This window comes from Podarcis erhardii, assembly GCF_964252035.2.
Source record: "Podarcis erhardii genome assembly, chromosome: 14".
Taxonomy (NCBI): domain Eukaryota; kingdom Metazoa; phylum Chordata; class Lepidosauria; order Squamata; family Lacertidae; genus Podarcis; species Podarcis erhardii.
In genome coordinates, this window is record NC_138503.1 from 38,412,259 (window position 1) to 38,439,356 (window position 27,098).

General features: G+C 44.8%; 1 protein-coding gene across 2 annotated transcripts; it reads left to right on the forward strand.

The window, feature by feature from the left end:
- The first annotated feature begins 1,689 nt into the window (after positions 1 to 1,689).
- On the forward strand, positions 1,690 to 24,844 carry LOC309329086 (uncharacterized protein). 2 transcript variants are annotated; one of them, XM_081839596.1, is made up of 14 exons: positions 1,690 to 2,176; positions 5,361 to 6,396; positions 6,769 to 6,988; positions 7,806 to 7,963; positions 9,942 to 10,043; positions 11,478 to 11,684; positions 12,635 to 13,185; positions 14,496 to 14,799; positions 16,362 to 16,563; positions 17,899 to 18,029; positions 18,825 to 18,935; positions 20,530 to 20,727; positions 21,337 to 21,430; positions 24,642 to 24,844. In XM_081839596.1, the coding sequence occupies exons 2-14, from the start codon at positions 5,520 to 5,522 to the stop codon at positions 24,703 to 24,705; spliced, it is 3,219 nt and encodes a 1,072-aa protein (XP_081695722.1). In that variant the 5' UTR covers positions 1,690 to 2,176; positions 5,361 to 5,519; the 3' UTR covers positions 24,706 to 24,844. The 2 variants fall into 2 exon arrangements, with proteins under 2 accessions (XP_081695722.1, XP_081695723.1); XM_081839597.1 differs by having other exon boundaries at positions 1,691 to 2,176; positions 11,478 to 11,675.
- Positions 24,845 to 27,098: the final 2,254 nt, after the last annotated feature.

The window sequence follows — 27,098 nt, forward strand, 5'->3', positions numbered from 1 at the left end:
GAGATGTAGTTGAGCAATGTCTGGAGGGTCAAAGGTTCCCCACACCTGCACTACATGGCCATCATGCAGGTGTTATTGGACTTTAACTTATACATTTATAAAACCTTAATTTCTGTTTCAACAGTGTTCTTGACAGGCTTGAAAGCCTAGTGGGAAAGGGATTTGGGTGTAAGGTAAAGGTAAATGATCTCTGGACTATGGGGTGCAGCACTCATCTCGCTTCAGGCCACAGAAGCTGGCATTTGTCCAAAGACCGCTTTCTGGGTTGTGTGGCCAACTAAACTGCTTCTGGTGCAACAGAACACTGTGATGGAAGCCAGAGTGCATGGAAATGCTGTTTACCTTCCCACCGCAGCGGTACCTATTTATCTACTTGCACTGGTATGCTTTCAAACGTCTAGGTTGGCAGAAGCTGGGACAGAGCAACAGGAGCTCACCCCACCACACGAATTCGAACCTTCTGATAAGCAAGCCCAAGAGGCTCGGTGGTTTAGACAACCACACCACCTGCGTCCCTTGCAGATGTGGGTGTACACATAGAGGACATTGCATGATCTGGGACAAAGCACCATTTAGGTATACCTCTGCAATCAATTGCTATTAAGACTCTCTACCAGTGGTATATGCACCTGCTCCTTTTGAGCAAGATAAACGGCAATAATGCAGCATTGTGTTGGAGGAATTGTGAGGACACTTATTCTCTTGTGGTGGGAGTGTCCTTGAGTGCATTGTTTTTGGACCAAGGTGTTTTGTGAGGCGGGTCTGATTAACAACCAAACCATTCCTTTGGACCCCAAACCTGCCCTTTTGTCACTTTTTAACTCTGATGCTTTGGACCTTTTCCAAAAATACCTTGATGGCATCATGATGGTGGCACAGCTCACCATTGCAAACTATTTGCAGCCTCTAGAAAGCGACCTTTATGAAATTCAATGGACAAAATTTTGGGACCTCATACTGATGGATAAATTGAACAAGAGAACAAACTATAAGCATCCATAATTACAATATGCAATGACAGAAAGTACTTCTTCATATAAGTTCATAGTTAGACTATGGAACTCGCTCCCAGAAGATGCAGTGATGGCCACTAACTTGGGTGGCTTTAAAAGAGGATTGGACAAATTCTTGGAGGATAAGATTGTCAGTTGGCTCCCTGCCATGATGGCTACGCTCCGTCTCCACAGTTGGAGGCAGCTGTGTTTCTGAATATCAGGTTTTATACCTCTGCCTGCTTCCCCCTCTGAAACTTTTATTTTAAAAGCTGAGCTTTTTTGTGGATTTTTCTTTGACTGGAGGGGTTGCCTTGGCGATGGGAGAGGCGGTGTTTGTTTTTTGCCTGTGTACACACACTATGCATTTAAGGTACATCATGATTTCCCCATAGAAATCTGGGAACTGTGCTTTGTTAAAAGTGCTGAGAATTGTAGCTCGGTGAGGGGGAAAACTACAGCTCCCAGGATTCTTTGTGGGGCGATGTCATGTGTGTTGGATGTGCTTTAGGGACAAAAACTTCCAAGTTCCAGTCCGTTGCTATATAAATCAATCCATTTTTGCGTGTCCTCAAAACGGATCACTATCCCTTAAAATCCACAAACCTTTCCACCTGGAGTGAATTATACCCCCGATCAACTTACAGAAGGAAAGGGGAGGAGACTGGAGAAGCCACTGTTAGGCACCCGACCCCCTCCCCAATCCTGTCCCCTTTTCCTGGTTCATTTGGATGAGAAAAGTTTTATTTGCAAGGGGAGAGGAGGACTGACCGGGATCTAAGAAATGGGCGATTTTGCAAAGCTAGGCTGGGGCTGAGTGGCTGGCGAATGAGTAAGCGCGAGAAGAGAACCGCGTGTTTATAAAGTCAGAGGAGGATCCAGCGAGAACCGCAACATATTGGTTCACGTCCCCTCCCCACCCCAAAAAGTATATACAGTACAGTAGAGTCTTCTTTCGTTTCGCCCCGTTTTTCGTAAAGAGAGAGAGAGAGAGAGAGAGAGAGAGAGACGCTTTTTTGCAAGCGTCGTGTTTCCTCTTGCAAAGCGCGCGGGGTGGGGGAATAGGTGCGATTTTTGAAAAGAAAGAAAGAAAAAAGTGTTGCTTGAAATCTGGTTGCGCTTTTGCAAGCCTTGAATGAATCGGGTCGGGTTGCGGAGAGGATTGGGTCCCCCTCCTCGAGGAGGTAAGTGAGCAGAGGGAGTCGTGAATTTTGTCCAGATTTCGGGAGGGGAGCTTCTCGTGGGTTGCCTGGCGTTGCAAAACCAACACAACCCAGTTTCTCAACTCAGGCCGAGTGAAAAACAAAACCGCTTTACCTGGATGTGTAAAAACCTCTCTTTGCTGGAAAAAACCGGAGGAGCGGATCAGAGCCACTTGGAAGTTCGTTGAACTTCTGAAAATCCGTGCGGCTTGCCTGAAGTAGATAGCTGACTTTTTTCGCATTGATTTTAATGGGAGCTTTGTCCAGCTTATTGATTATTTTAAAACTGCATTAACGGGGTGTGTGCTCACGTTAGGGCCTTAGAGCTCAGTGAAGTTGTTCCTCACCTTCATACCTTGCCGGTTCTTTCCCACCGCCCAACCTTCCACCAGTTGTTCACATCGGCACGGCTTCATTAGGGGCAGATTCATACCCTGTTTGACACATGTTAGCTGAGAGATGTGACTGGCCCAAGGCTCGCCCAATGATTTCCATGGCTGGGGGAGAATTGGAACCTGGGTCTTCCCAGTCCTAGTTTGACACTCTTAGCTGCTTAACCATCCTGGCTTAGTGCTAACTGAAATTGTCCCACTGCCAAAAAATTTTCTACTATTTTTCTTCCCTGCCGGTCAGAGAAGCAGAAGACTATCTCCACTGGCTACAGTTTTGCATTTTGATACTCTAGACATCATCTTTTTAGCATAGGCAGCATTTTATAAAATAGCTTAGATTATCCAGGGTATTTCTACTTGGGGCCCCACCCCCGGCAATGCCTGCCCCTCTCTCATATGTGAAGCAGCAGCTATCAATTATTTCAGATGTCTTTGGGAAATGTATCTTTTTGCCCAGGCTTTCCCAGGCTGCACCGTGTTTTATGCATTTGACTTCTCGGGGGGTGTGTGTTTTTGTTCTGTATGCTGTTATAAGGGATGTGGGTGGCACTGTGGTCTAAACCACTGAGCCTCTTGGACTTGCTGATCGGAAGGTCAATGGTTCAAATCTGTGCGACAGGGTGAGCTCCTGTCACAACTTCTGCCAACCTAGCAGTCTGAAAGCACACCAGTGCAATAGATAAATAGGTACCCCTGTGGCGGGAAGGTAAATGGTGTTTCCGTGCGCTCTGGTTTCTGTCAAGGTTTTCCGTTGTGCCAGAAGCGGTTTAGTCATGACCTGGAAAGCTGTCTTTGGACAATCGCTGACTTGCTCGGCCTGAAGCAAGATGAGCACCACACCCCATAGTCGCCTTTGACTGGACTTAACCATCCAGGGGTCCTTTACCTTTTTTTGCCTATACAGTATGCTGTTATACTGATTTTAGATTTGCTTTTTGCTTTTGTTTTAATGACATATTGTTTGTTTTTTGCACTGTACACTGCTTAGAGTTTTTGGAAATACTAAGTAGTATGTAAATGCTTTTAAATAAAGAATACAATTTTATAACCCTTACAACAACCTTGTAAGGTAGGTCAATATAATTATCCTAATTTTGGAGGGAGCGGTAGACTGAGAGATAGAGAAGAGCTTGCCTAAGGCAGGAGTAAAATCAAATTTGTTTATTTCCTTATTAGTAGCTCATGCAAGGCAGCTTTCTAGCCTTGTTATATAACATTACAGAATTCTAGGCTTACATGTGCAAAAACCTGGGCGTGCAGGAAAATCTGAAGTGTTTTTAATTCTGGTTTTATAGGTGCTAGGGGATATGTACCCTTTGTGATTACAACTTTCCAAAATATTCAGTGGGTTGTGTTACCCACAATGGACAAAGTGAGAAGAGTAATTTGAAGCACAGCACATAAACATGTTCCTTTCTTTCCCAAACGCTTTCTCTCTTAAAAAAAAAGAAAAGGCTTAATTAGATTAAGATCAGCTCTTAATAAAAAGGTCAACAGCTGTTGGAGCCAAACTGTCATGCCTCTTCAGTTGTTTGTGGTTCAGTGTGGCTGATGGAACACCCCTTTTCAATGTAAAACACACAGTCATAGTGAACCTTTGACTTGAAGGTTTCACAAAGCTCCCTTTACAGGGCTCTCTTATTATGTTCCATTTGGTGGAGATATTTTCCATATATGTTGCATTTTCCAACGTAGCACCTTTCATGACTGCTGCATCAGATCATTTTTTTTGTGGTGTTAGGCAATGATGCCTAACGTGAAGTAGCAGTGGTTGGGGTGTGTGTGTGGATTCGATTCAGGTTGGCATTTAAAAGCGAACTTACAATATTTGCACTTTCTGACACAGGCAAAGCAAAAACAACTATCCTTCAAAATTTGCGCTCTCCCAAATTTTACAATGCAGTTCTCCAGCCACAAGTAATGTACAAAGTTCCACATACTAGGGAAATGTTCTCCAACCCTGGGTCTCCAGTTGTTGTCAAACATATTCTATTGGAGGTAATTGATTTGCAGAAGTGTGGATGTTAGAGAAAGTGGCACAAAAATCTGCACATTACAGGAAATCCGTACTGAAATCCATAGCTGTCAACTTTTCCCTTTTCTTGTGAGGGATCCTATTCGGAATGAGGGAATTTCCCTTTAAAAAAAGGGAAACTTTGACAGCTATGACTGAAATCATGATGAATTTTCATGAGAACCTTTAGAAAAATAATGATGCACAAACTGATGTGGAAATCTGGGGACTGAGAAAATGAGAAAAGTGAGAGAAACAGAAAGTGATTAAATTTTCCATGCCTACTTGACAAGTAGTGGGACGTGGGTGGCGCTGTGGGTTAAACCACAGAGCCTAGGACTTGAAGGTCGGCGGTTCGAATCCCAGCGACGGGGTGAGCTCCCGTTGCTCAGTCCCTGCTCCTGCCAACCTAGCAGTTCGAAAGCACGTCAAAGTGCAAGTAGATAAATAGGTACCACTCTGGCGGGAAGGTAAACAGCGTTTCAGTGCGCTGCTCTGGTTCGCCAGAAGTGACTTAGTCATGCTCACCACATGACCTGAAAGCTATACGCCGGCTCCCTCGGCCAATAAAGCGAGATGAGCGCCGCAACCCCAGAGTTGGTCACAACTGGACCTAATGGTCAGGGGTCCCTTTACTTGACAAGTAATGCCTAACTTGGCAGTGGCATACAATCTTTTTCTTTTGCAAAATTTAAAACTAAAGGGAAGCATTGTGTTCCTCACCACCATCTTTGTGTTTCCCTCTTTCTCTCCCCTTTAGATTCAGCATGTTGACACCTTCAGCTGGTCACGACTGAGAGGCTCTGCTGTCAAACTGAGTCAAACTTCTTCTTGCCATTTTCTCCTCCATCCTGCTCAGCTCTCTTGGAAAGTGGACCACACCCTTCTCCTCCCTGGAGAGCTGGTAGCCTCTGCAGTCATGGGGCCTGGCCTATTACTGGCATCTCTGTTCTGTGTGTGCTTCTTGCTGAATGAGGTGGATTCTCTGAGCCTCACTGAGAACCCTAAGAAACAGAAGGCAGAGCACATGCTCCGCATTAATGAGGTCAATGCAGATAACCCAGGAATCGACACCTTGGAGTATGTGGAGTTGTATCACACAAGTGGCCAGCAGACCCCTCTAGATGGCTACTCCTTGGTCTTTTACAATGGCAAGGGCAATATGGCCTACAAAGTTCAGGATCTCGGGGGCTTTTCCACCAATAACGAAGGCTTCTTCCTCTTGGGGTCCTCTACGGTCATTCCGAAGCCATCGGTGATCCTGCCTAACAACACAATCCAGAATGGGCCAGATGCTATTGCACTCTATTTTGGGGCAAAGAAGCTGCATGAAGGAATGACTGTCACCAACGAAGGGCTGGTGGATGCTTTGGTCCATAAGTCTAAAATGAGTGACAGAGCGGATGAGCTGGTCCGTGTTTTGACCCCAGGTGTGGAGCCTTTCCTGGAGGACCCTTTCTTCAGGACCACAGATGAGGCACTGGAAAGATGCCGAGGGACAGATTCTCATTGGTTCTTCCAAGTGGGTGCGCCTACCCCAGCCATGGATAACCACTGCATCCCTTTTTCTCAGCTGAATGAATCAGCTGTGTTGATCAACGAGGTTAACATCGTGTCGTCCCCTGGAGAGTTTGAGTTTGTCGAGCTACAAGGCCGTCCTTCAACTCAAGTAGATGGCTTGGTACTGGTGTTGATTGAGGGGAGCACTCAAGAGATTTACTTTGTGATGGAGGTGCATGGCAAGACATCCCCTGATGGGCTGCTTCTCCTTGGCCCAGGCCAGTTCAACTCCTCAGGTAGGGCTGGGCTGCTGCTCATGGCGTTGGCATCCTCTCACATACCAAGGGTGGAATGTGTAGCAAGATGTCTTATACCAACTCAAGCTGTTGGGCCATCTAGTTTAGTATTGTCCAGACCAGGGTTTCCCAAACTTGGGTCTCCAGGTGTTTGTGGACTACAATTCCCATCATCCCATGACCACTGGTCTTGCTAGCTAGGGATGATGGGAGTTGTAGTCCGATGGAAAGCAAATGGAATGCAAGATAAATCTGAGCACCGTCTATAGCAATATGGCATTGTGTGTCCATGTGGGTGTTTCCTTGGGCTGATTAACAGGTTGTTTTAATAGGAATAAACCCTCGTTTTTCTTCTCTTGCTTTGACCTCCAGTTGACCTGGCATTCCCCCAGAACTCCAGAAGACCCCTCCTCAGGGCAGGTGCCAATGCTGTTGCCCTGTACAGAGGGACCCCTGCCAGCTTTGCTGTGGGGGCTGCAGTGTCAGCAACAGACCTCCTGGATGCCTTGGTGTACTCTACAGCTGAAAGTGCTGATTTGAAGCTGCAAGATGTATTGACTCCCGGGAAGCCCCTCTTCCATGCAAGAGAGAGGTGAGAAAAAGAAGGGCAGGGAATTTCTGTGGCCTTCCTTTCCAGTAAGGGAGCCCACCACACCGCCAGATTCCATGTTCTGCAGCTGTTTTATTTATTGAATTTATATTATTTATTTCATAAATTTATGCACCACTGGATTGTAAGAAAACCCCCTCAAAGACAAAACCATAAAATCAAGAAAAGTTCAGAAATATATTATTTTATTTGTATGCCGCCTTTCCATAGCTGAAACTATGCTCAAGGCAGCTTACAACATGACAAGATTTACATAATTACAAACATAACAGAAGTCATAAACAATAAATAAAATGCATCAAAAAGTACATAACCAAATGGAAACAATTTCCACATAAAGCATAAGATCTAAAACTAAAGATACAACAGTAATATCAATAACAGCAACAAGCTCTCTCAACCTCCCATACTCCAGGCCCAAGAATCTGTTCAACAACCTCAGCTTTTGTAGTTGGAGTCAGTCCCAAAGGAGCCCAAGGGTGGCAAGGCAGCCCAGCTACAAACATGCAAGTGAGGGACATATTGCATAAAGTGATCTATTTACTTTGGGTTGTATCCAATGCTTGACCTCCTCAGAGTAGACCCATTGAAATCTGCGGATGCAACTAACTTAAGCTGCTTAAATTCAGTAGAACTAACTGTATAGGGCTTAGTTTGAGACAACTATCTATTGGTTGCCAATTCTTTCCAGGCCCAATTTAAGGTGCTCACACTAGTGTTTAAAGCATTAAATGATTTAGGCCCCAGTCTATAGTGTAAGATTAGTCACTCAGCTTCTCACCCTGTTAATCTCCACCAGGTCCCAGCAAAATGATACATCTGTGAACCGCTGTGTCTGTTGCTCCATCACCCAGGATCCCTCCGTTTATGCTCTCGGCAAGCCCACGCCTGGGCAATTCAATGACTGTCCCAAGAGACGCTTTGGGCAAACCATTTCCTTCTGCCTTCAAGTTGCAGGTGGGTGCTGCAGCCTCCAGATCAATCAAAGCAGTGCGGGTCAGTCACTTTGGGATCTTAGCGTAATGGCTGTATGGTAGGGGCTGCGACTTTCTAGCCTGAATCAGTTGGTGTCCTTATTTGGCCCACAAAACTCCCCCCCCCCCCAAACCATGCCCTCCTGACTGTGTTGTCTTCCATATGAAAATCCAAATTCAATGTAGTAATTCTCAACAGATATCTTATTAATAGGCAAGTATGTATACATGTACAACATTGATCAGTTTTTTTGTTGTCTTCTGTATGAAGTCCCAAATTCATTGTAGAAATTTAGAACAGGTATTTCATTAATAAGCATGCACACATATATGTACAACATCAATCAATTGAACATAATCTTCAGTAACTCTAGAAGTTAGACAACCTCCAGGTTGACAGCATTGGTATTGTTGTTTTAAAGCCACAAGGATCTTGGTGCAGATGTTAGCATTGATTAAAAAGAAAAAGGTAAAGGGACCCCTGACCATCAGGTCCAGTCGTGGCCGACTCTGGGGTGCGGCACTCATCTCGCTTTATTGGCCGAGGGAGCCAGCGTACAGCTTCCAGGTCATGTGGCCAGCATGACTAAGCCGCTTCTGGTGAACCAGAGCAGTGCACGGAAACACCGTTTACCTTCCCGCCAAAGCGGTACCTATTTATCTACTTGCACTTTGATGTGCTTTCGAACTGCTAGGTTGGCAGGAGCAGGGACCGAACAACGGGAGCTCACCCCATCGCGGGGATTCGAACCGCCGACCTTCTGATCAGCAAGCCCTAGGCTCTGTGGTTTAAGAACCCATATTTCTGTGCCAGAAAGGCAGAATGGTGCAGTGGTTAGAGTTTCAGACTATGGACCGGGAAGATTCACATTCAAATCCCCACTCAGGTGATGAACTCCCTCATCAACCTTGAGCTGGCCACCATCTCAGCCTAAGCTACACAAAAGGCCTCTCTTCAGGGTTGTTGTAAAGTAAAATGGGTGGTTGTAAGGGGCGGGGGAGAAGGGCTATGTATGCTTTGATCTCAACTGCTTCCATCTGTGGAACTGGCACGCACCCTCCCTCCAATATTTTTTACTGAATTTTATCCATATAACCCAAATAACCAAGTAGAACGTCATGAGACAAACTCATGAAAACTAAACCAAACCAAGGGTGGCATGGGATGGTACGTTCACAAGAAGAAATGAATAAAGCTGGTTGTCTGGATATTTGCAATAGGAAGTCGGAGAGCCCAAAAGTAGGAGGCAGGTGCCAGAGCCAATGAAAGAGCCAACCAATGCTAGTTCTGCAGCCATCTTTATTCCTGCTGAGTTCTGTAAGAGGCAACAGTGAGAGTAAGGAGCAGGAGGCTGATAGGCAGCTTGCAAGAACAAGGCAGGCAGGGAGAGGCAGACTGTGGGTGGTAGGGCAGTGTCTCATTTGCCTCCACTGGATACAACCCTTTAAACATACAGTACAGTGGTACCTTGGGTTACATACGCTTCAGGTTACAGACTCCGCTAACCCAGAAATAGTACCTCGCTTCAGGTTACAGACTCCGCTAACCCAGAAATAGTACCTCAGACTAAGAACTTTGTTTCAGGATGAGAACAGAAATCGTGCTGCATGGCGGCAGCAGGAGGCCCCATTAGCTAAAGTGGTGCTTCAGGTTAAGAACAGTTTCAGGTTAAGAATGGACCTCCAGAACCAATTAAGTACTTAACCCGAGGTACCACTGTATATGTAGAAAAAGGAAAAGCTAATCATAGAGTCATAGAATTGTTGAGTTGGAAGGGAGTCTCAAGGGTGATCTAGTCAAACTCCTTGCAATGCAAGAATCTCAACATGTGGTCTCCCATCCAGTTTGAAACAGTACTGGACCCTGCTTAGCTTTGCAACCGTGCTAGCAGTTTTTATCACTGCATCTTATATATATGTGCATCTGTCCCATGCTGCAACGTTGTCTTGTGTTTCCTAAGATTGTCAGGAAGAGTCCCTGGAGAAAAGCAAGATACAGATATTTTTGTCCCAAGCCCTGGATAAACGATGCAATTGTGGAGTATCTCCTGCTTATTTCAAAGGTAAAGTGATTGTAATATATAAGCCTATTTGAGCTTTATTATTATTATTATTATTATTATTATTATTATTATTAAACATTTTAAAGGTGGAACAGTGGAGGAGAGGAGTGGCAGGACAAAGGGTTAAACCAGGGCCATCTTTAGAGGGTGGTAAGTTTGGGCATCTGTCAGGGCCCCCAAACCAGGAGGCCTCTAACAATGCTACCATTTCCCCTTCTCGCAGTATATTCAGTTAGGGCCACATTCACACCATTCATTTAGAGCACTATGATACCACTTTAAAAGAGTCGTAGCTGTCCTGAAAGAATCGTGGGAACTGTGGCTTCTTAAGGGTGCTGAGAATTGCTACACTATTCAGAGTGGTTTTACAAGAAATCCCTCTTCACAGGGAACTATCTTAAGTTCACTCTCCACATTTACTCATCATTTTGCAATTTATTTATTTTTTAGACGTGCTTTCAGAAATTCAGCAGCATTTTCGTGTGTGTTCTATGTACACATTTTGGGTGTATTTTTTTAAAAAATAAAATTTAACAAAGAAAGAAAAGAGAAGGAAATAGAAAGAAAAGGGTGAAAAACATTCATCAGCTCACATTAAGAATACAGAAGCCATCAATACACCCATCTTAAAATGACCGGCTACATGCGGAGACAAATTCATGATGGAAAAAGCTATCAATAGCTACTCACTACGGTGGTACCTCGGGTTACATACGCTTCAGGTTACATACGCTTCAGGTTACACACTCTGCTAACCCAGAAATAGTGCTTCAGGTTAAGAACTTTGCTTCAGGATAAGAACAGAAATTGGGCTCCGGTGGCGCGGCAGCAGCAGGAGGCCCCATTAGCTAAAGTGATGCTTCAGGTTAAGAACGGACCTCCGGAACGAATTAAGTACTTAACCTGAGGTACCACTGTATTATGGCTATGCTCTGCCTCCACAGTTGGAGGCAGCAATGCTTTTAAATGTTTGTTACTGGAAACCACAGGAGGAGTGAGTGATCTTGGGCTTGAATCCTGCTTGCTGGTTTCCCACAGGAATCTGGTTGGCTACTGTGAGAACAGGATGCTGGACTTGATGGGCCCTTGGCCTGAACCAGCAGGCCCTTCTTATGTTGTTAAGGGCCGTCTCATTCATACCTGCTTGTACCTTAAGATCTACTTCTGAAGCCCTCTTGAGGCACCAGCCTCCCAAAATACTTAGGCTATTGAGCACACAGAACACGGCATTTGTGGTGGTGGCCCCACAGTTCTGGATCCCATTCTGATATTAGCCTAGCCCCTTTGGTGATGGCTCCACCATTGTGGAATGCAATTCCATTAGGCAAGTCCTGAATGAAGATACACCGGTTTTAGAAAGTTCCGAGGACATTGTGGAAATACAGGGCTGTAGCTTGAAGGTTATTTCCATTTTTGGTTTTCTTTTCTCCTCAGATCCTGCTGTAGCCTGTCAAGGCCCACAACTGGTTTTCACTGCTTTCCTGACAGCCAGGTCGACAGAGCAACTCAGCAGCCTGCTGAAGACCTTCTCACTTCTCATTGAGAGCAAGGAGGTGCTGCACTTTGGGAAATGGAATGGAACGGCGGTGAAGGCTTGCTTGAGAGATGCTAACATGACAGACGGGCCTCCAGGTACTCCAGGTAATGATGAAACAGCAGGCACATGGGTGCTGTACGGCTGGGCAATGATGCATTAGGGAAAGCCAGGCTTTGCTAGGGTTCAGTTATGAAAGGGGTAATTCCCCGCAAAGGAAAATATCTTTTTAAATCGCGTGAAGAGTGTATTTCCCTCCTTATTTTAGCTGCATTTATTTATCTACTATATATTTTGGGATTTTGGTATGCTGGTTGCTGAGGTTGAGGAGCAGCTTTTTGTCTGTGTTTGGATGCAGTTGGACGCCATTTTGAATCAAGATGGCGGACTGACTCTTTCAAAACTGCACTGGTTTTAATAACTGGTTTTTGGTTTCTTAGAATTCCTGAGCAATGCCAGCTGTAAGGCTGCTTGTTTATTTTATTTATTTGTTGCTTTTCACACAGGGAGGAATGCCCCAGAGTGACCTAACAGCATTAAAAATCATTTAAACCCTGTAGGAAACAAAAATAAAACACAATATCTAAACATGCTCACCTCCCCCCACCAAATGTATAAACGGAAAAACCCCACTAAAATATGAGCGCTAAAGCAGGTCAAAAACCCACACCTCACTACGCTCCCAATTAATAACCAAAGGCCTGGGTCAACAGAAATGATTCAGCCTGGTGTCTGAAACCAGACAATTATAGTGCCAGGCATATTTTCCTGTGGGGAACATTCTATAAACAGGGAGCCACTACCAAGGAGGCCATTTCTAGTGTTGCCATCCTCCTAACCTTTCTCGGAGAGAGCACTTGGAGAATGGCCTCTGATGGTGAAAACAGAGTCCCCTTCGAAAAAACAGGGCCAAACCCTAAGGATTGGAATCGCCAGGCATTTGTTGTGGTCCAGAAACCAGCAAGGGGGGTGGGGTGGGGCTGGCATGATCCTGCTACTTCTCTTAAAAGAACCAAACTTCTATATGTTCAGTGTGATGTGACTTTGCTCTTTAAAGTGGTCGTGCTGGAAAGGACAACCAAAGCAACTCCCTTGACTGAGCTGCTTATCAATGAAGTGAATTCAGACAACCCAGGAGGCCGAGAGGACACGGAATACATTGAGCTCTTCTATTCCGGGGAAGCACCATTTGCTCTCCAGGGCTACTGGCTTGTGCTTTACAATGGGAAGAACAACTTGGCTTACAAGGTGATAAACCTGTCGGGCTACAGGACCGATGAGCGAGGCTACTTCCTGGTGGGTAGCACTGGGGTGACCCCCAAGCCCCAGATTGTACTGCCTGACAATACCATCCAGAACGGACTGGACGCTGTGGCTCTCTACCGCAGCAATCCCAACGCCACCTACAAAATGAACATGCCCCTAACCAATGTGGGGCTGGTGGATGCCCTCGTCTACAAGGCCCGGGGCTCAGACAACGCCGACAAGCTGCTTGCTGTTCTTGCCCCAGGCCAGAAGGTCCTGCTTGAAGATGATTCTCACAGCAGCCAAGACGAGTCCCTCAGCCGATGTTACAGCCTGCGGCCGAGAGACCACAGCAGCTTCCAGGTAAGTGCCAGGATGCTGACTTTGGCCAGAAGGAGCCCTGAGGTGTAATGCTGGAAGCTGACATGTCCCATTGCTCTCTCTAGTTCAGTGTTGTTGGCAGCAGGGTGGACTCTGCACCAGCCTTAGCCAACCTGGTGCCCTCCAGATGTTTTGGGCTACCATTCTCATCGCCTGAGCCAAATCTCAAACATCTGGAAGGCCCAGGTTGTCACAGCCTGCTCTTCACTGGTTGGCAGTGACTAGCAAGGGCTGTCTCTTTTAGATAGGAATGTTTTCCAGCCCAACCTGGAAATGTTGGGGGTTAAACTTTGGGATCTTTTGCATGAGGAACCTTAGCTGTAGACTCCCTTCTTTCCTCCAGTAAGCTTAAGACAGCAAATATGCCTTAAGCCCCCCCCCCTTTTATCCTCCCTACAAGCCAAAGTTGTCCAGTGAGCTTCATTGTTGAGTGGGGATTTGAACCTGTGTTTCTCCAGTCATAGCCCATCACCCCAAACCCAGGGGTAGCCAATGTACTGCCCTCCAGATGTTGTTGGACTGCAACTCCCATCATTCCTGACCTCCAAGATACTTTATCCCTACAGTGTGGTTTCTCCACACACCACTTAAGAATTTATTATCATCTTGGTAGACCACTTAATGATTTTTCTGCCCATTGCAGTAATTGTAAAATGCTGTTCTAGATCCAACATGATTTTTATTGTATTTTTATTGCTTCTTTTCTTTCTGATATTGTATGACAGATTGAATTCCCTGTAATTCAGAGAGTAATACAATATAAGAAATAAAAGAAGCAATTAAAATGCAATTAAAAAAAAACACAATATGAGTGTTTAATACGGATATGCCACAGGCCACCTAGCATAAGAACACAAGAAAAGAATGTTGGATCAGGCCAATGGCCTATCTAGTCCGACATTCTGTCCTCACAGTGGCCAACCAGATGCCTGTGGGACACCAACAAACAAGATTCAAGCACAATAACACTCTTCCCTCGTCTGGTTTCCAGCAGCTCGTATTCAGAAACACTGCTGCCTCTAACTACCCACTGTGGCTAATAGCCATCAATAAGCCCTTTTCTCTATGAATGAATGACGCTCATGGACCACAGATTGGGAAGCCCTGCTCTACACCTTGACTTATTCTTCATTTATTCATTTATTCATTTATTCAATGTATCAGTCGCTTTTCCTTTCCAAAAGCAACTTACAACCCAAGTCTGTTTTAAAACCAAATGCACAGAGGTTAGAAACGTTATTAGAATATGTAATATTTCAGGCCTAGCAAGTCTTTGTGGGTTTCTTCTGCAGGTGACAGAAATGACTCCTTCCCAGGAAAATGCTTGCCCACCTCCTGGCTCAAATTCCACAGAGGAAACGCCCCAGAACCACTCAGTCGTAATCAATGAACTGGGCATGGCCAACCACACCATTCTGTACCGATTCATTGAGCTGAAAGGGAATCCTGGTGTCAGCTTGAAAGGGTACACCTTGATGTTCTTTTCCGGACACAATGCCATACCATACAGCACTATTCATCTGCAAGGCACATTTGGAAGCAATGGTTTGTTCCTCATCTTGCCAGAAGGACAGTCCAAGACTATCAAGCCTCACGGTATGACATTGACCCTAGGGGTGGATGAATTTGTCAGTCCAAGCTTCTGTCACTTTCTCATTTTTCCCCCAACCTTAAATTCATTTCTCCACATTTGTGAAGCAATCTGCAAATTTTAATTCAGCCACGTTTTAGTGAAGATACCTCCTAATAAGCACGTTATTAATGCAATTTTAACTAATATACGTTTTCCCCCTAATCAGTTTCCCATAATTCATTTTTGTATGTTTTCACTACTATAGTCATTTTTATGCACGCTTTCCCCTAAGTTGCTAAAAACTGTCCACACTTTACAAGAGTATATTGCAAAAATTGGAGAAGTGTAGGTTTCGGAAGACAGGTGTGTTTTGGTTTGCATATTGATTTGAGAAGTGCAAATTAGATGGCTTCTCAATAAAATGCAAACAAAAATTGAATTTCTACCCTATCCATAGTTGACACACAGATAACCTTTTTATGCTTAGCTTCCACAAATTGAAAAGCTTAATGGGCCCCTTTATCACATGCAGCCCAAAAGCTTGGCAGCTGATTTACCAGGTTTCAATCTCGGGCTGTAGAGGAGTGCATGTGAATTGCACAGGAAGTGTGGCTTGCACAGAAAGCTCCATACCATTCACCCTGCTGGGTAATGTTATTAACAAACTCCCCTGCTGTGTGAGAGACATTGGGCCCATCTGCACTATATATTTAAGGCAGCATTGTACCACTTTAGCAGCCATGGCTTCCTTCCAGAGAATCCTGGGAACTGTTAGTTTGTTGAGAGTGCTGAGAGTTGTTAGGAGACCCCTATTTCCTTCACAGAGTTCCTTAAGAGGGGTAATTTATTGTTAAGCCACTCTGGGAGTTGCAGCTCTGAGAGAGGGGAATAGGGGGTCTCCTAGCCTTTCCCAGCACCCTTAACAAACTACAGTTCCCAAGATTCTTTGGAGGAAGTTGTGGCTGTGTAAAGTGCTACGATGGTGCTTTAAATGTAGAGGGCAGATGAGGCCTTCCTCACACTTAGAAATCTTCCTTATACAGTCAAACCTCGGTTCGACTTCCAAAATGTTCAACAACAGAGGCATGGCTTCAGATTGGTTGTAGGAACTTCCTGCACTCAAGCGGAAGCTGCGTCGGACGTTTGGCTTCCAAAAAAGTTTGGAAACCGGAACACTTACTTCCAGGTTTTCAGCGTTCGGAAGCTAAAATGTTCCAAAATGGAAGCGTTCGGGAACTGAGATTTGACTGTATTGAGTCAGATTGTTGGTCCCTCTAGCTCAGCATTGTCAACACTAACTGGCAACAGCTCTCCAGGATTTTGGACAAGAGTCTTTTCCCAGTCCTGCCAGGAGATGCCAGGGATAGAACACTTCACTATGGCACTTTCTCATCTCTCATGCATGTGTGGATGTGGTGGCATACTTTGCAAGCTAGAGATGCGTGTTGGCCAATGGGTAGAGGCCTTTTTGAACATCTGGAGAGCCACAGGTTCTCCACCTAACTCTTCAGTTGTCAAGAAGCAGGAAGGAGAAGACTCACACATTCCTTGGTTTTGACTGTGTTTATACCATCTGTGTTTCCAGAGCAATATGTGATGCCCTCTGTTTGGAGCAATCCCTCCTTGCAACAAGTGACTCATTCTGTGACACTCTCCAGGCATGCTCTTAATGGCACTATGGAGGAGCACCTCAAAGATGTTGCAGTTTATACATGGGAGACGGGTGCAAGCCAAGCTCATCCTCGTCTTTCTGAACCGATCCACTTTGTATCTAAGGAAGGAGGCAGGTGAGGTAACTCTTGGTTTATTGCATTTCTATCCCAATATTGGGAGTGCTCTTTCAAAAAATCAAAAACAAAAAAATTAAAATGTGTCCTCTCTTCTTTTTGGCTATGGGGAAGTGCTGTGAACAGGGGCAAAGGCTCTACCGAGTCATTATTCAGAACTTGCTTTCTGACATTATTCTACAGTGGTACCTCGGGTTACAAACACCTCAGGTTACAAACACTTTGGGTTACAGACTCCGCTAACCCGGAAGTAGTACCTCGGGTTAAGAACTTTACCTCAGGATGAGAACAGAAATCACATGGTGGCAGCAGTGGGAGGCCCCATTAGCTAAAGTGGTACTTCAGGTTAAGAACGGTTTCAGGTTAAGAATGGACCTCCGGAACGAATTAAGTACGTAACCAGAGGTACCAATGTATATCAAAATGTAATTGGCTGCATCCTGTTGTGACTCCATCGTGCTATCTATGGGACCTCCAATTGGTTAGCATGTGAAGTTAGCTTTACCTCTTAACAATAAAGAGCCAAAAGGAGGTGCTGATCATAGAGAGAAATTATGGACCTGGAGAGAGACAGACTTAAAGAAGGACAAGAGGAGAGAGTATGGCTGTGTTCACACACGTAATGCTAAACCATGGTTTACCACTACATGCAGCAGCAGAAAGGATCCCACACAAATCCTACCCTCCCTCTGCACAGCCAGAGTTAATTTCCTTTTCCACAATTCCTGAATGTTTGTTCCAACCCCTGGCCTCTGGCTGGCATGTAACAAGAAGTCACTTTTCATGGAAAAGGAAGCTAGGGTCACTTCCAGGTGACTTATTTATGTCTCCAGTTCTGGGCACCGCAGTTAAAGAAGGATATTGACAAGCGGCAAAGGGTACAGAGGAAGGTAACCAAGTAACCAAGATGATAAAGTGTCTGGAAACCAAGGGAGTTTGATATGCTTAGCCTGGAGAAGAGAAGAGTGAGAAGTGGTATGGTAGCCATCTTCAGTATGGGAAGGGCTGTCACACAGGAGATGGGCCAAGCTTGTTTCTTGCTGCTCCAGAAGGTAGGATGCGAACCAATGGATTCAAATAACAAGCAGAGGTTGTATGGCCATATGTCAGGGATTATTTAGCTTTGATTCCTGCATTGCAGGGGGTTGGAGTAGCTGCCCCTCGAGGTCCCTTCCAAATCTATAGATCTATGATTTTACGAAGTAGAAGGGGGAAGGTTGTCGATTATGTTGCTTTTCTTTAACATATGCAATAAATTGATGCCAAGTTGAAATAAATGTATATCTTTTTGAAATCCCATGGGGAACTCTCGTTGATTTTCTGTTTCTTTTGCAGACCGCTGTCCTTGAGCCGCTGTCCCTCTTGCGACAAAATCTATGCAGTCTCTGACCCCACTCCTGCCTCGGAGAATCACTGCCCACAGGAATCTCTCTTCCTGAATCTTGAAATCTGCCTGCTGACCCCCAGTAAGAGAAGCTTATCTTCTTTTTCTTGTGAGAGTGGAAAGGTGATTTAGGATGCTGCTGACCTCCAAACAAAAGAACACGCAGTGTATTCTGGAAAGCCAATGTGGCCACAGTGTCACACTAGGGCATGGATAGTCCAACTAAGGCCTGGGGGCCGGATGCGGCCCAATCGCCTTCTAAATCTGGCCCTCGGACGGTCCGGGAATCAGCTTGTTTTTAAAGGAGTGGAATGTGTCCTTTTATTTAAAATGCATCTCTGGGTTATTTGTGGAGCATAGGAATTTGTTCATTCCCCTCCCCCCCAAAAAAATATATAGTCCGGTCCCCCACAAGGTCTGAGGGACAGTGGACCGGCCCCTTGCTGAAAAAGTTTGCTGACCCCTGCACTAGGGCATGGGGGACCAGGGTTCAAATCCCCACTCAACCATGAAGCTTACTGTGTGACCTTGGGCCAGTTGTTACCTCTCAGCCTAACCCACCTCGCAGGGTGGTTGTGACGATGAATAAAAAACTTTGTAAAGAAACCCTGTAAAGAAAACATAAAGGGGGAGGGAAATGTTAAGACTGCTGTCCTATGCCTGTTATGTTCATAACACACCCTTTGCATTTGTTTAATTTTAAATATGTACCTTAGAAATGTTTAATAAAGAAATATTTGTTTTAAAACTTGTTTTTTTAAAGAAAAGAAAAGAAAAGAGCATGGACTCTCTCTGCTGTGTGTTTTGCATGAACCACGTTGTTGCAAAGGGGATTGGCTCAATATCTCTTAATTCCTCCTCCTCCTCCTCCTGGCAGATTGTTCCATGTGGCCTCGGAACCCACAGATGTTGGCAAGTCTCCAACAAGCATTAGTGAGATCCATGGAGGAGAGCTGCTTCTGTGGCATCTGCCAATGCTATCTACACGGTCTGTGTCAAAATGTCATCAAACTTTCATAGGAACTTAAGATTTGTTAGCTGCCTAGTGCAGACAGCTGTTGCTGCAGCTCACAAAGTTTATATGAGTCAGGTGTGGGGAACCCTTAGCCCTCCAGATGAACTTCAACTCCCATCATCCCTGGTCCTGCTTGCTGGGGCTTGTGGGAGTTATAGTTCAGCAACCTCTGGAGGGCCAACGGTTCCCCTTCCCTTGTATAAATAATTTTCACATATCTCCTTTGAGAGGTGTTTTTGTTTTCCTCCCTGCTTTCTGTTAGAGGAGGCTTAATAGACTTTTGTATTTAAATCTACCCTTGGGTAAAGAAAACCGGATGGATTTTAAATTGATACTGCTACTTTAAATTGGTTTTTATTTATTTATTTATTTAAAAGAATTGTGATACATTTGATTTTGTGGTTTGGTTTGCTGGCCTGAAGTGTTTTATGCTGCTCTTTTCAGCTTCGGTATTTTAGGGTCGCCTAACAATGCTTTGCACCCTTAGCAAACTACAATTCCCAGAATGCTTGGGGGGAGGGGGAAGCAGTTCAAGTGCTTTAAATGTATGGTGCAGATGCAGCTCCAATTGTACAAATGGCGCATTAAACAGACCAAACAAAGCAGACAGCCCATCGGAATTGTGAGGAAACTGCAGACAAAATCAGCATTTACAATGGAGGCAGGTATACGAGTTTGGACCAGGGTCCAAATCCCCTCAGCCATGAAGCTTGCTTAATTACCTTCAGTCAGTGACTGTCTCGCAGCCTAGCCTACCTCACAGGGTTGTTGTGAAGATAAAATTGAGAGAAAGAGAGCGCTGTGTATGCTACCTTGAGCTCTTTGGGGGAGTGGAAGTGGGATAGAAATGTAACAACAACAACTCGCATCCAGTAAAGCGTGCAACTTACTGAAATAGGAAATATTGAGAACTAGTGTGGTGTAATGCTTGACTAGGACATGGGAGACCAAGGTTTGAATCCCCACTCAGCCATGACACTCACCAGGTGATTTTGAGCCAGCCCAATAGCTCTCAGTTTAACCTACCCCACAAGATCGTTGTGAGGGTAAAAATGGTGAAGATAAAAATAGAACTCCTTAGAAGAAAGGTGTAAAAACAAATAAAATAAAAATCTGAAGAGTGAAGGTAACAGGAGTGAAGCAGGGGCAAAGGATCTTGGTGTTTATGTATACAGTGGTACCTCGGGTTAAGAACTTAATACGTTCCAGAGGTCCGTTTTTAACCTGAAACTGTTCTTAACCTGAAGCACCACTTTAGCTAATGTGGCCTCCTGCTGCCACCGCGCCACCAGAGCACGATTTCTATTTTCATCCTGAAGCAAAGTTCTTAACCCGAGGTACTATTTCTGGGTTAGCAGAGTCTGTAACCTGAAGCGAATGTAACCTGAAGTGTATGTAACCCAAGGTACCACTGTATCTGTAGACACTCCTCTTTCACACAACCTTGTCTTTCTGTTACAGCCCTATCCTAGGTTTGGTTTGATGTTATATAACCCTGCCCCCCTCTCTCTTTGGTACTTCTGAACTGAACCAGACCCCCGCTCCTCTTTTTTGTCTTTCCATATAGGGGTTACGTTCACCTGCCTTAATTCCACCCTGAAAGTCTCTGGCCAGGTGTGGGCCAGGTCACCTGAGCAGCGTCAGCGCCTAGTTCAGTGGCATTCTCACTTTTCCTCAAGTCCCCACCCCTTTGCCGTGGACGGGAAGCCCCTCAAAGCGAACGCTGCATGTGCATCTCTGGGAAAAACAGCGCAGAGGTCTCAGGGTGAGCGGATGGGGAAACGGCCCAAATAGCTGCGAGGAAGTTGCGACACGAGAGGCGCCCAAATTATTTTGTTTGACTTTAAAATTAAATAATACTGACAGAACATTAAAACAAGCTAACTATTACAAAACAATCAAAACATTCCAAATATCATGTTGGGAGGTGGAGGTGGGTGGGTGAGAAGGTACATAGATGAACAGTTTATCCTCATTGCATACTTTGGAAAGATTAGCATCTATTCTGCATAGATTCTCTGCTACCTGCATGCACCAAATGACAATGAGGATGTAAATTCACCTGTAGGTCGTGTTGCTTAGTGATCATTGTGGTGTAGCAGGAAAATATATTAAATATATATATTTATATGTACTTTACCTTTATGTATGTAAAGGTAAAGATTAAGTTGGGTTTGAATCGTTTTATTGTTTACAAACCTTTAATAAATACATTTTTTTAGTGGATGCAGTAATGTCTGCAGTGTTCGGCAGTGGTGCTCTATTGAGATGCCTGAAATTGAACATGTCTCTAGAAAGTTTTCTCCAAAGCTGTAGGGAGCTCACCAAGACAGACTGATAATAATGATTCCCCCTCCTTTTCTTTTTTTCTTAGCTTCATTTCAAGCCTGGGAGATTGCTCTCATTGTTGTGGGGTCCATCTTTCTTGTACTGCTCTTAGCTGGAACAGCTTTCTATTGCATCAAAAGGTAAGGAGCAACGGCAGTTCTGCTTTCTGGTTTGTGTGCCAGCTTTTGCCTGAGCCCCCTGCATATTTTGGAGAGTCTAACAAACAAGATTGAAACTCCACTGCGGTTCTTACTCTGCCATACAGAGCCCCCCTACCCATCTGCTCTCCTAGTGCTTGGGAGATGTGTGGCAAAGGCACAGTTCTTAATCTGTCACCCAACTAGAGACCACCTAGAAGGGGGAATTATGGACTGTAAAAGTGGGTAATTGGCACTCATTCTTCCTGGCACCGGAAAGCCATGAAATTGAGGCAGGCTCAATTAAAAAATTAATTTAAAATTGCTTTCCAATATGTTTTCATTCTTATCATTTTATACCATATTTTAATGTTGCGTTTCCAGTTTTGATTTTCATTTTTTGCTTAGTGAGCCATCCAAAAAGTGGAGTTGCTGTATAAAAGCAGTAAAAAAAAATAGCAAAGATAAATTTACATTAGACCTACTATGTTAATGTCTAATGATCTGAATAAGCCTCTCCTCCCCTTCCTTTGTGGCACACCTGAATGCAATGCAGAAGTTTCCAGTTGGCCATTGTTTCCTGATTCTTCAGGTAACAATGGTTCCTAGCTTCAGAGCAAGCCAGATGTTTAAACCATGGTTAGAAGTTAATCTAAGATCCTGGCTTGTTCTGAAGGTGGTAACCATAGTTTCTTGGTTCGGAGAAAACAGAAGGTCTCTTGAATGCAAGGGCACAAAGCTCATTCCTGTCTTGCTTTATTAAGCTGAGATATGACCATCCAGAGGCAGCCATTGCCTAGCTGTTTGTGAAAGAAAAGGAGGGAGAAAAAGAAGAATCAGCTAAGAAGGAACAAGAAGAGTTCCTCAAATCTTCAGTGCAATAAATTGTAATTAAGCCTAACATGTTTTGCTTAAAAACGTGAAACAAAGCACTCTGTGTTCTCCATGTGCTCTGTTACAAACTAATTCCTCAGGAGTACAGAATGTGTTTGTTTTACAGTTCCCCTAACAAACGTGTTAGCCTCAGTTAGTTATATGTCACACTCCTTTATGGTAGGGTTCTCTTTATGTAAATTTACAAGGGAAGTTTGTGTGCATTATGCAGAATCCATCCTAATGGTTCTCCCCCCACCCCATTTTACTTCATGCAACTTTCCGCTTCCTCACTTGGAAATTCAAGCATGTTGCAGTAGCTGCTTAAAATGTTTTAACTAAACTAAAAAAACCCAAAGGGGCTTTTCAACAAGCTTCCCCAGAACTCAAGTTCCTGTTTCCTCCACCCCTTTGTGTGTCTGTTTTTGCTGTGTTTCTTTATTTTGTCTGTCAACAGCAGGGTTTTTCAGACTCTAGCATGGCAAATCTCCTTCTCAGCCTGTTTCAGGAAATGAAATGCTTTAAAGCTTTCTGGGTATAAGGGACTAACTCTACGTTACTTTAAATCCAATGCTTGAAGCGATATCAGGTGTTCGTTTGTCTTCAAAGAAACTGAAGCTCTGGGGTGTATCCAACTAAGTCCTCCTCAGAGTCAGCCCATTGAAATTAATGATAAGTGGACTATGTCTTAATGACTAAATGACTCAGGCCTCAGATATCTGAAGGACCCACCTCCTTCACTATAGACCCTATCAGGTGAGGGGACGGTAGTGCAGGAGAGGGCCTTCTTTGTGGTGGCCCCTAAGCTATGGAACTCCCTCCCCACAGAGGTGCGTCTGGCACCTTCATTGTGCAGCTTCTGGTGAATGCTGACAAGGCATCTCTTTACCCCCGGCTTTTGACACTTGAGGTGTATAGTTTTAGGGGCCACTTTCTTTTTTATGTTTGGAACTTGTTTTAGACTGTTTTTAATCTTGTATTTTAATGTTGTAACCCACCCTGGGACCTTAGTATGGAGGGGGGGGGGCGTATAATAAATAAACATTTTGAATGGGTCTACTCTGAGTAGAACTAACATTGGGTACAACTCTCTGTTTGTGTTGTTCCAAATAGGGACCACAATGCAGCAGGAGGGAAGGTTTAATGCTTTGCTATCATCCGGGGGGGGGGGGAGAGAATGCAGGTGGGGGGGGGAATAGATGCATCTGCACGGCAAATAGCAACAGTAAAATCCTTCCATTGGCATCCCATTGAAGATGCTTCCAAACTGCTGCTGCTTTGGGGTGGATTCAAATCACATACCGGCAAATGCAGGTTGTGCAATTAAAGCGGATTTGATGCTCTTGTGCAACAAACTGACTTCCCCAATTCTCCACCGCAACGCTCTCATTCTCTTGCTCAGCCTTGGTCCTTGTCTCCCTTAAGCAGCTGCAAAGCGGCCCCTCCTGACATATCCCCCCACCCTGCTGCTTTTGGTGCATGCAACAGACATTGTGATTTTTGTGCCCAAATGGGGAATGCAGAGGTTGCCAATGTGGTGTTCTCCAGATGTAGCTGGACTCCAGCTCCCATCAGCCCCAACCGGCATGGCCAAAGGCCAGGCGTGATGATGGGAGTTGTGGTCCCACAACATATAGGTGGCTACCTGATGCTCATCAGACAAACATGGGAAGCTGCCTTCTATCAACTCCATCTAACTCAGTATTGTCTCTGCAGTGATGGCAGCAGCTCTCCAGGGTTTCAAGCAGTGCTCTCTCCTAGTCTTACCTGGAGATGCCTGGGACCTTCTGCATGCAAGGCAGATGCTCTGTCATTGAGCTAACATCAGTGGCATCCTTCTTTAGCAGCAAGCCCGCCCATCTGCTGCCACTTCCAGCCATAAATAAACAGGAGGGGAAAAGGGCTGCCTGCTGATATTTGGATCTGTGCAGACATAGGGGTGCTTATTAGGCCCCCTTCAGACATGGAGTTGGTCCTGTTCTACAATTCAGGAACAAGACCCTGAGTTGCAGGGGGTTGGATTAGATTACTCTTTGAGTCCCTTCTAACTCTACAGTTTTCTGATTCTAAGAATAAATACCATGCTCTACTGACACCCCCACCCGTTTGGAATCTACAGTGTGTTCAGACTCTGTAAGCAAAAACCAGGGAAGTATTTTTCTAAATGCATAGCCTTGTTACAAAATGTTCTGGTTTGCAATAAGGAAAGCACTGTACGCGGAGCAATGCAATTAACGGTTGCTTTGTGTTGCTTCCCCGTCCAATTAAACAAATAAAAGTCATGCCACTTTCCTTTAACTTATTTCCCCTGGTGTCTGTGTGTATTTCCCCCCCTCCCCAGACGGCCTCAGAATTACACCACCATTGAGCTGAACGACCGCTGTGAGTTTATGGCAGACTTCTGACTCTCCTGGGAACAGCCTTCACCAGGAAAAGGCTATTTCTGTAACTGATGAGAAGCAGCAAAAACCTCTGAAAAGCAGCTGTGCTGGTTGTCCAGCAATTGCACACACGGACCAAGAATGTAACATTGGACGTTTGAAAAGCCCTGGGTTTATTTATTGTTGTTATTTGTTTACTTCCCATCCTTACTTGGAGATGCATGAAACTAGTGTTTCCAGGACATTTTCTGCTTTGTCTCCCCACTGCTCTTGTGTATCTGGTGTGGAGGGGGCTGTTTTGCAGATTTTCATAGTGCACAGCCTTGATTTTGCTTTGTTTTGTGTATGCAGGGTTATAATTCTCTTCCAGCGGTAGCTGGTCCCCATTGGGACTGGTAGGGCAGAAGGTAGGGAGGGCCAACAGTAGGTGGCGCTAGAACCAATGGCATCTTCCGTTTAAAAGGACCCAAGATCAGGTGCTGTGAAAGGCATCTGCCAAGAACCTGGAGGGCTGCTGCCAGTCAAGAGTAGAAAGTACCGGGCTAGATGGGCAGAGAGTTTGATTTCGTATGTGGCAAGGGCTGTGGGTCAGTGGCAGAGGACATCTTAGCATGCAGAATGTCCCAGTTTCAATCCCTGGCATCTCCAGTTAGGGCTGGGCGAGACCCCTGCCTGAAATCCTGGAGAGTCACTGCCTGCCAGTGTAGACAGTAGTGAACTAGATGGCCTAATGATCTGTCTTGATAGAGGCAAAAAATCCTTAGGAAAGGGTTGCAACATTTCATTCTCCCCTAGAAGCAAACCAAAGAAGAGTTGGGACACTTGGCACCAAATGCATCTCTCCTTCCTTTTCTTTACCTCCATAATTCCCTGCTCTGTATAGGCCCCTTTTGAGCCACTAGTTTGCACCAGTATTTTCCTGTTTGTTTGTTTCTATCTTCAAGATTTTATATGGTGCTTGTATTCGCACATGTGACTGGAGAGAGCGAGGGTCCTGTGTTTTGATCAGCTACTGCCCTCTGCTGGTCACCCCCCGCACTGCTGCAGAAACATTCTGCTGGTTCAGTAACGACTAACTTCACTGATGGACGCGGGTGGCGCTGTGGGTTAAACCACAGAGCCTAGGACTTGCCAATCAGAAGGTCGGCGGTTCGAATCCCCGCGACGGGGTGAGCTCCCATTGCTCTGTCCCAGCTTCTGCCAACCTAGCAGTTCGAAAGCACGTCAGAGTGCAAGTAGATCAATAGGTACCACTCCGGCAGGAAGGTAAACGGCATTTCCGTGCGCTGCTCTGGTTCGCCAGAAGCAGCTTAGTCATGCTGGCCACATGACCTGGACCACGACTGGACCTAATGGTCAGGGGTCCCTTTACCTTTACCTTTTAACTTCACTGATAAGCCTTTCAGTACCGCGATGGTCACATTTTTGGACCTACGGGTGCATTTACAAGCCACAGAAACCATTGTTGTGGGCACAACAACCAAGCTTACACAACCAGTCTATGGGCTACAAAAGGAGACGTCTTCCCATAATAATTTTGGCAGGGGAGGGGATTATTTGGGTCCCAGTGGCACCCTGTTCCACATGCTTGGGCATCATGCATACTGCAAAGAGCAAACACTGCTCTTTATTATTTGTGTTGTCCCTACAGAAGCTTGGGGTGGGGGCAAATAGAATGCACCAGTGTTATTAGTACCATGGTACCAGAGGCAGCGTTATGTGGTGCCCCATAGATATTGTGTATAAGACTGCAGCTTTATATGCCCCTTTGACACATGTGGATTTGTTTTGTGGCATTTTGCTACACCCCTATAATGCAGTGGTATTTGGCTTTGGGCAGTAAAAACTTGTCTTAAGTTTCTTTGTGCTGTTTTATTAAGGTGAAGAAGCCTTAGACAAAAACATGTGCCTTTTTGCTTGAGGGCACAGTAAGTTATATTGACAAGAGCGAGGGGAAAATGAAGTTCCTGTTGTGTTTCCAAGAACGCAGGTAAGTACAGAACGGCTTCCCAAGAAAAATCTGGGTAAAAACAGAAGTCAGAAATGTGAAGACAATCCAAACACACATTGCTGGAGGTGCAACGAAACCAAAACAGGTGTATTTACATTTCTGAACTGTGCAAAAATAAAACCTCTCTGTATAACAATTATGAACATTATCCTTTTATGTATGTTTTGATCCAAACTTATAAACACTGTTCTACAACTTTTAGCCAAATCTTCATGTATTTTCTGCAATGGTAAGATTTTTAAAAAAAAAACAACATGGGAAAATATCTAATCTAGCTACATTAATTTAATACTCATTGTAATCTGTCTTCACTTTTTGATTTATTTAACTTACTGCAATGTGAAGTTTATATTGTTTATAAAACGGTAATTTTAAAAAAGAACAAATTATGAAAACAAGGCACACG

Coding starts and splice junctions, on each gene's coding strand:
- LOC309329086 (XM_081839596.1), top strand. CDS start 5,520: ATGGGGCCTGGCCTATTACTGGCATCTCTGTTCTGTGTGTGCTTCTTG. Junction 6,989..7,805: donor CTCTTCCATGCAAGAGAGAG/GTGAGAAAAAGA, acceptor AATCTCCACCAG/GTCCCAGCAAAATGATACAT. Junction 21,431..24,641: donor GCTTTCTATTGCATCAAAAG/GTAAGGAGCAAC, acceptor CCCCCTCCCCAG/ACGGCCTCAGAATTACACCA.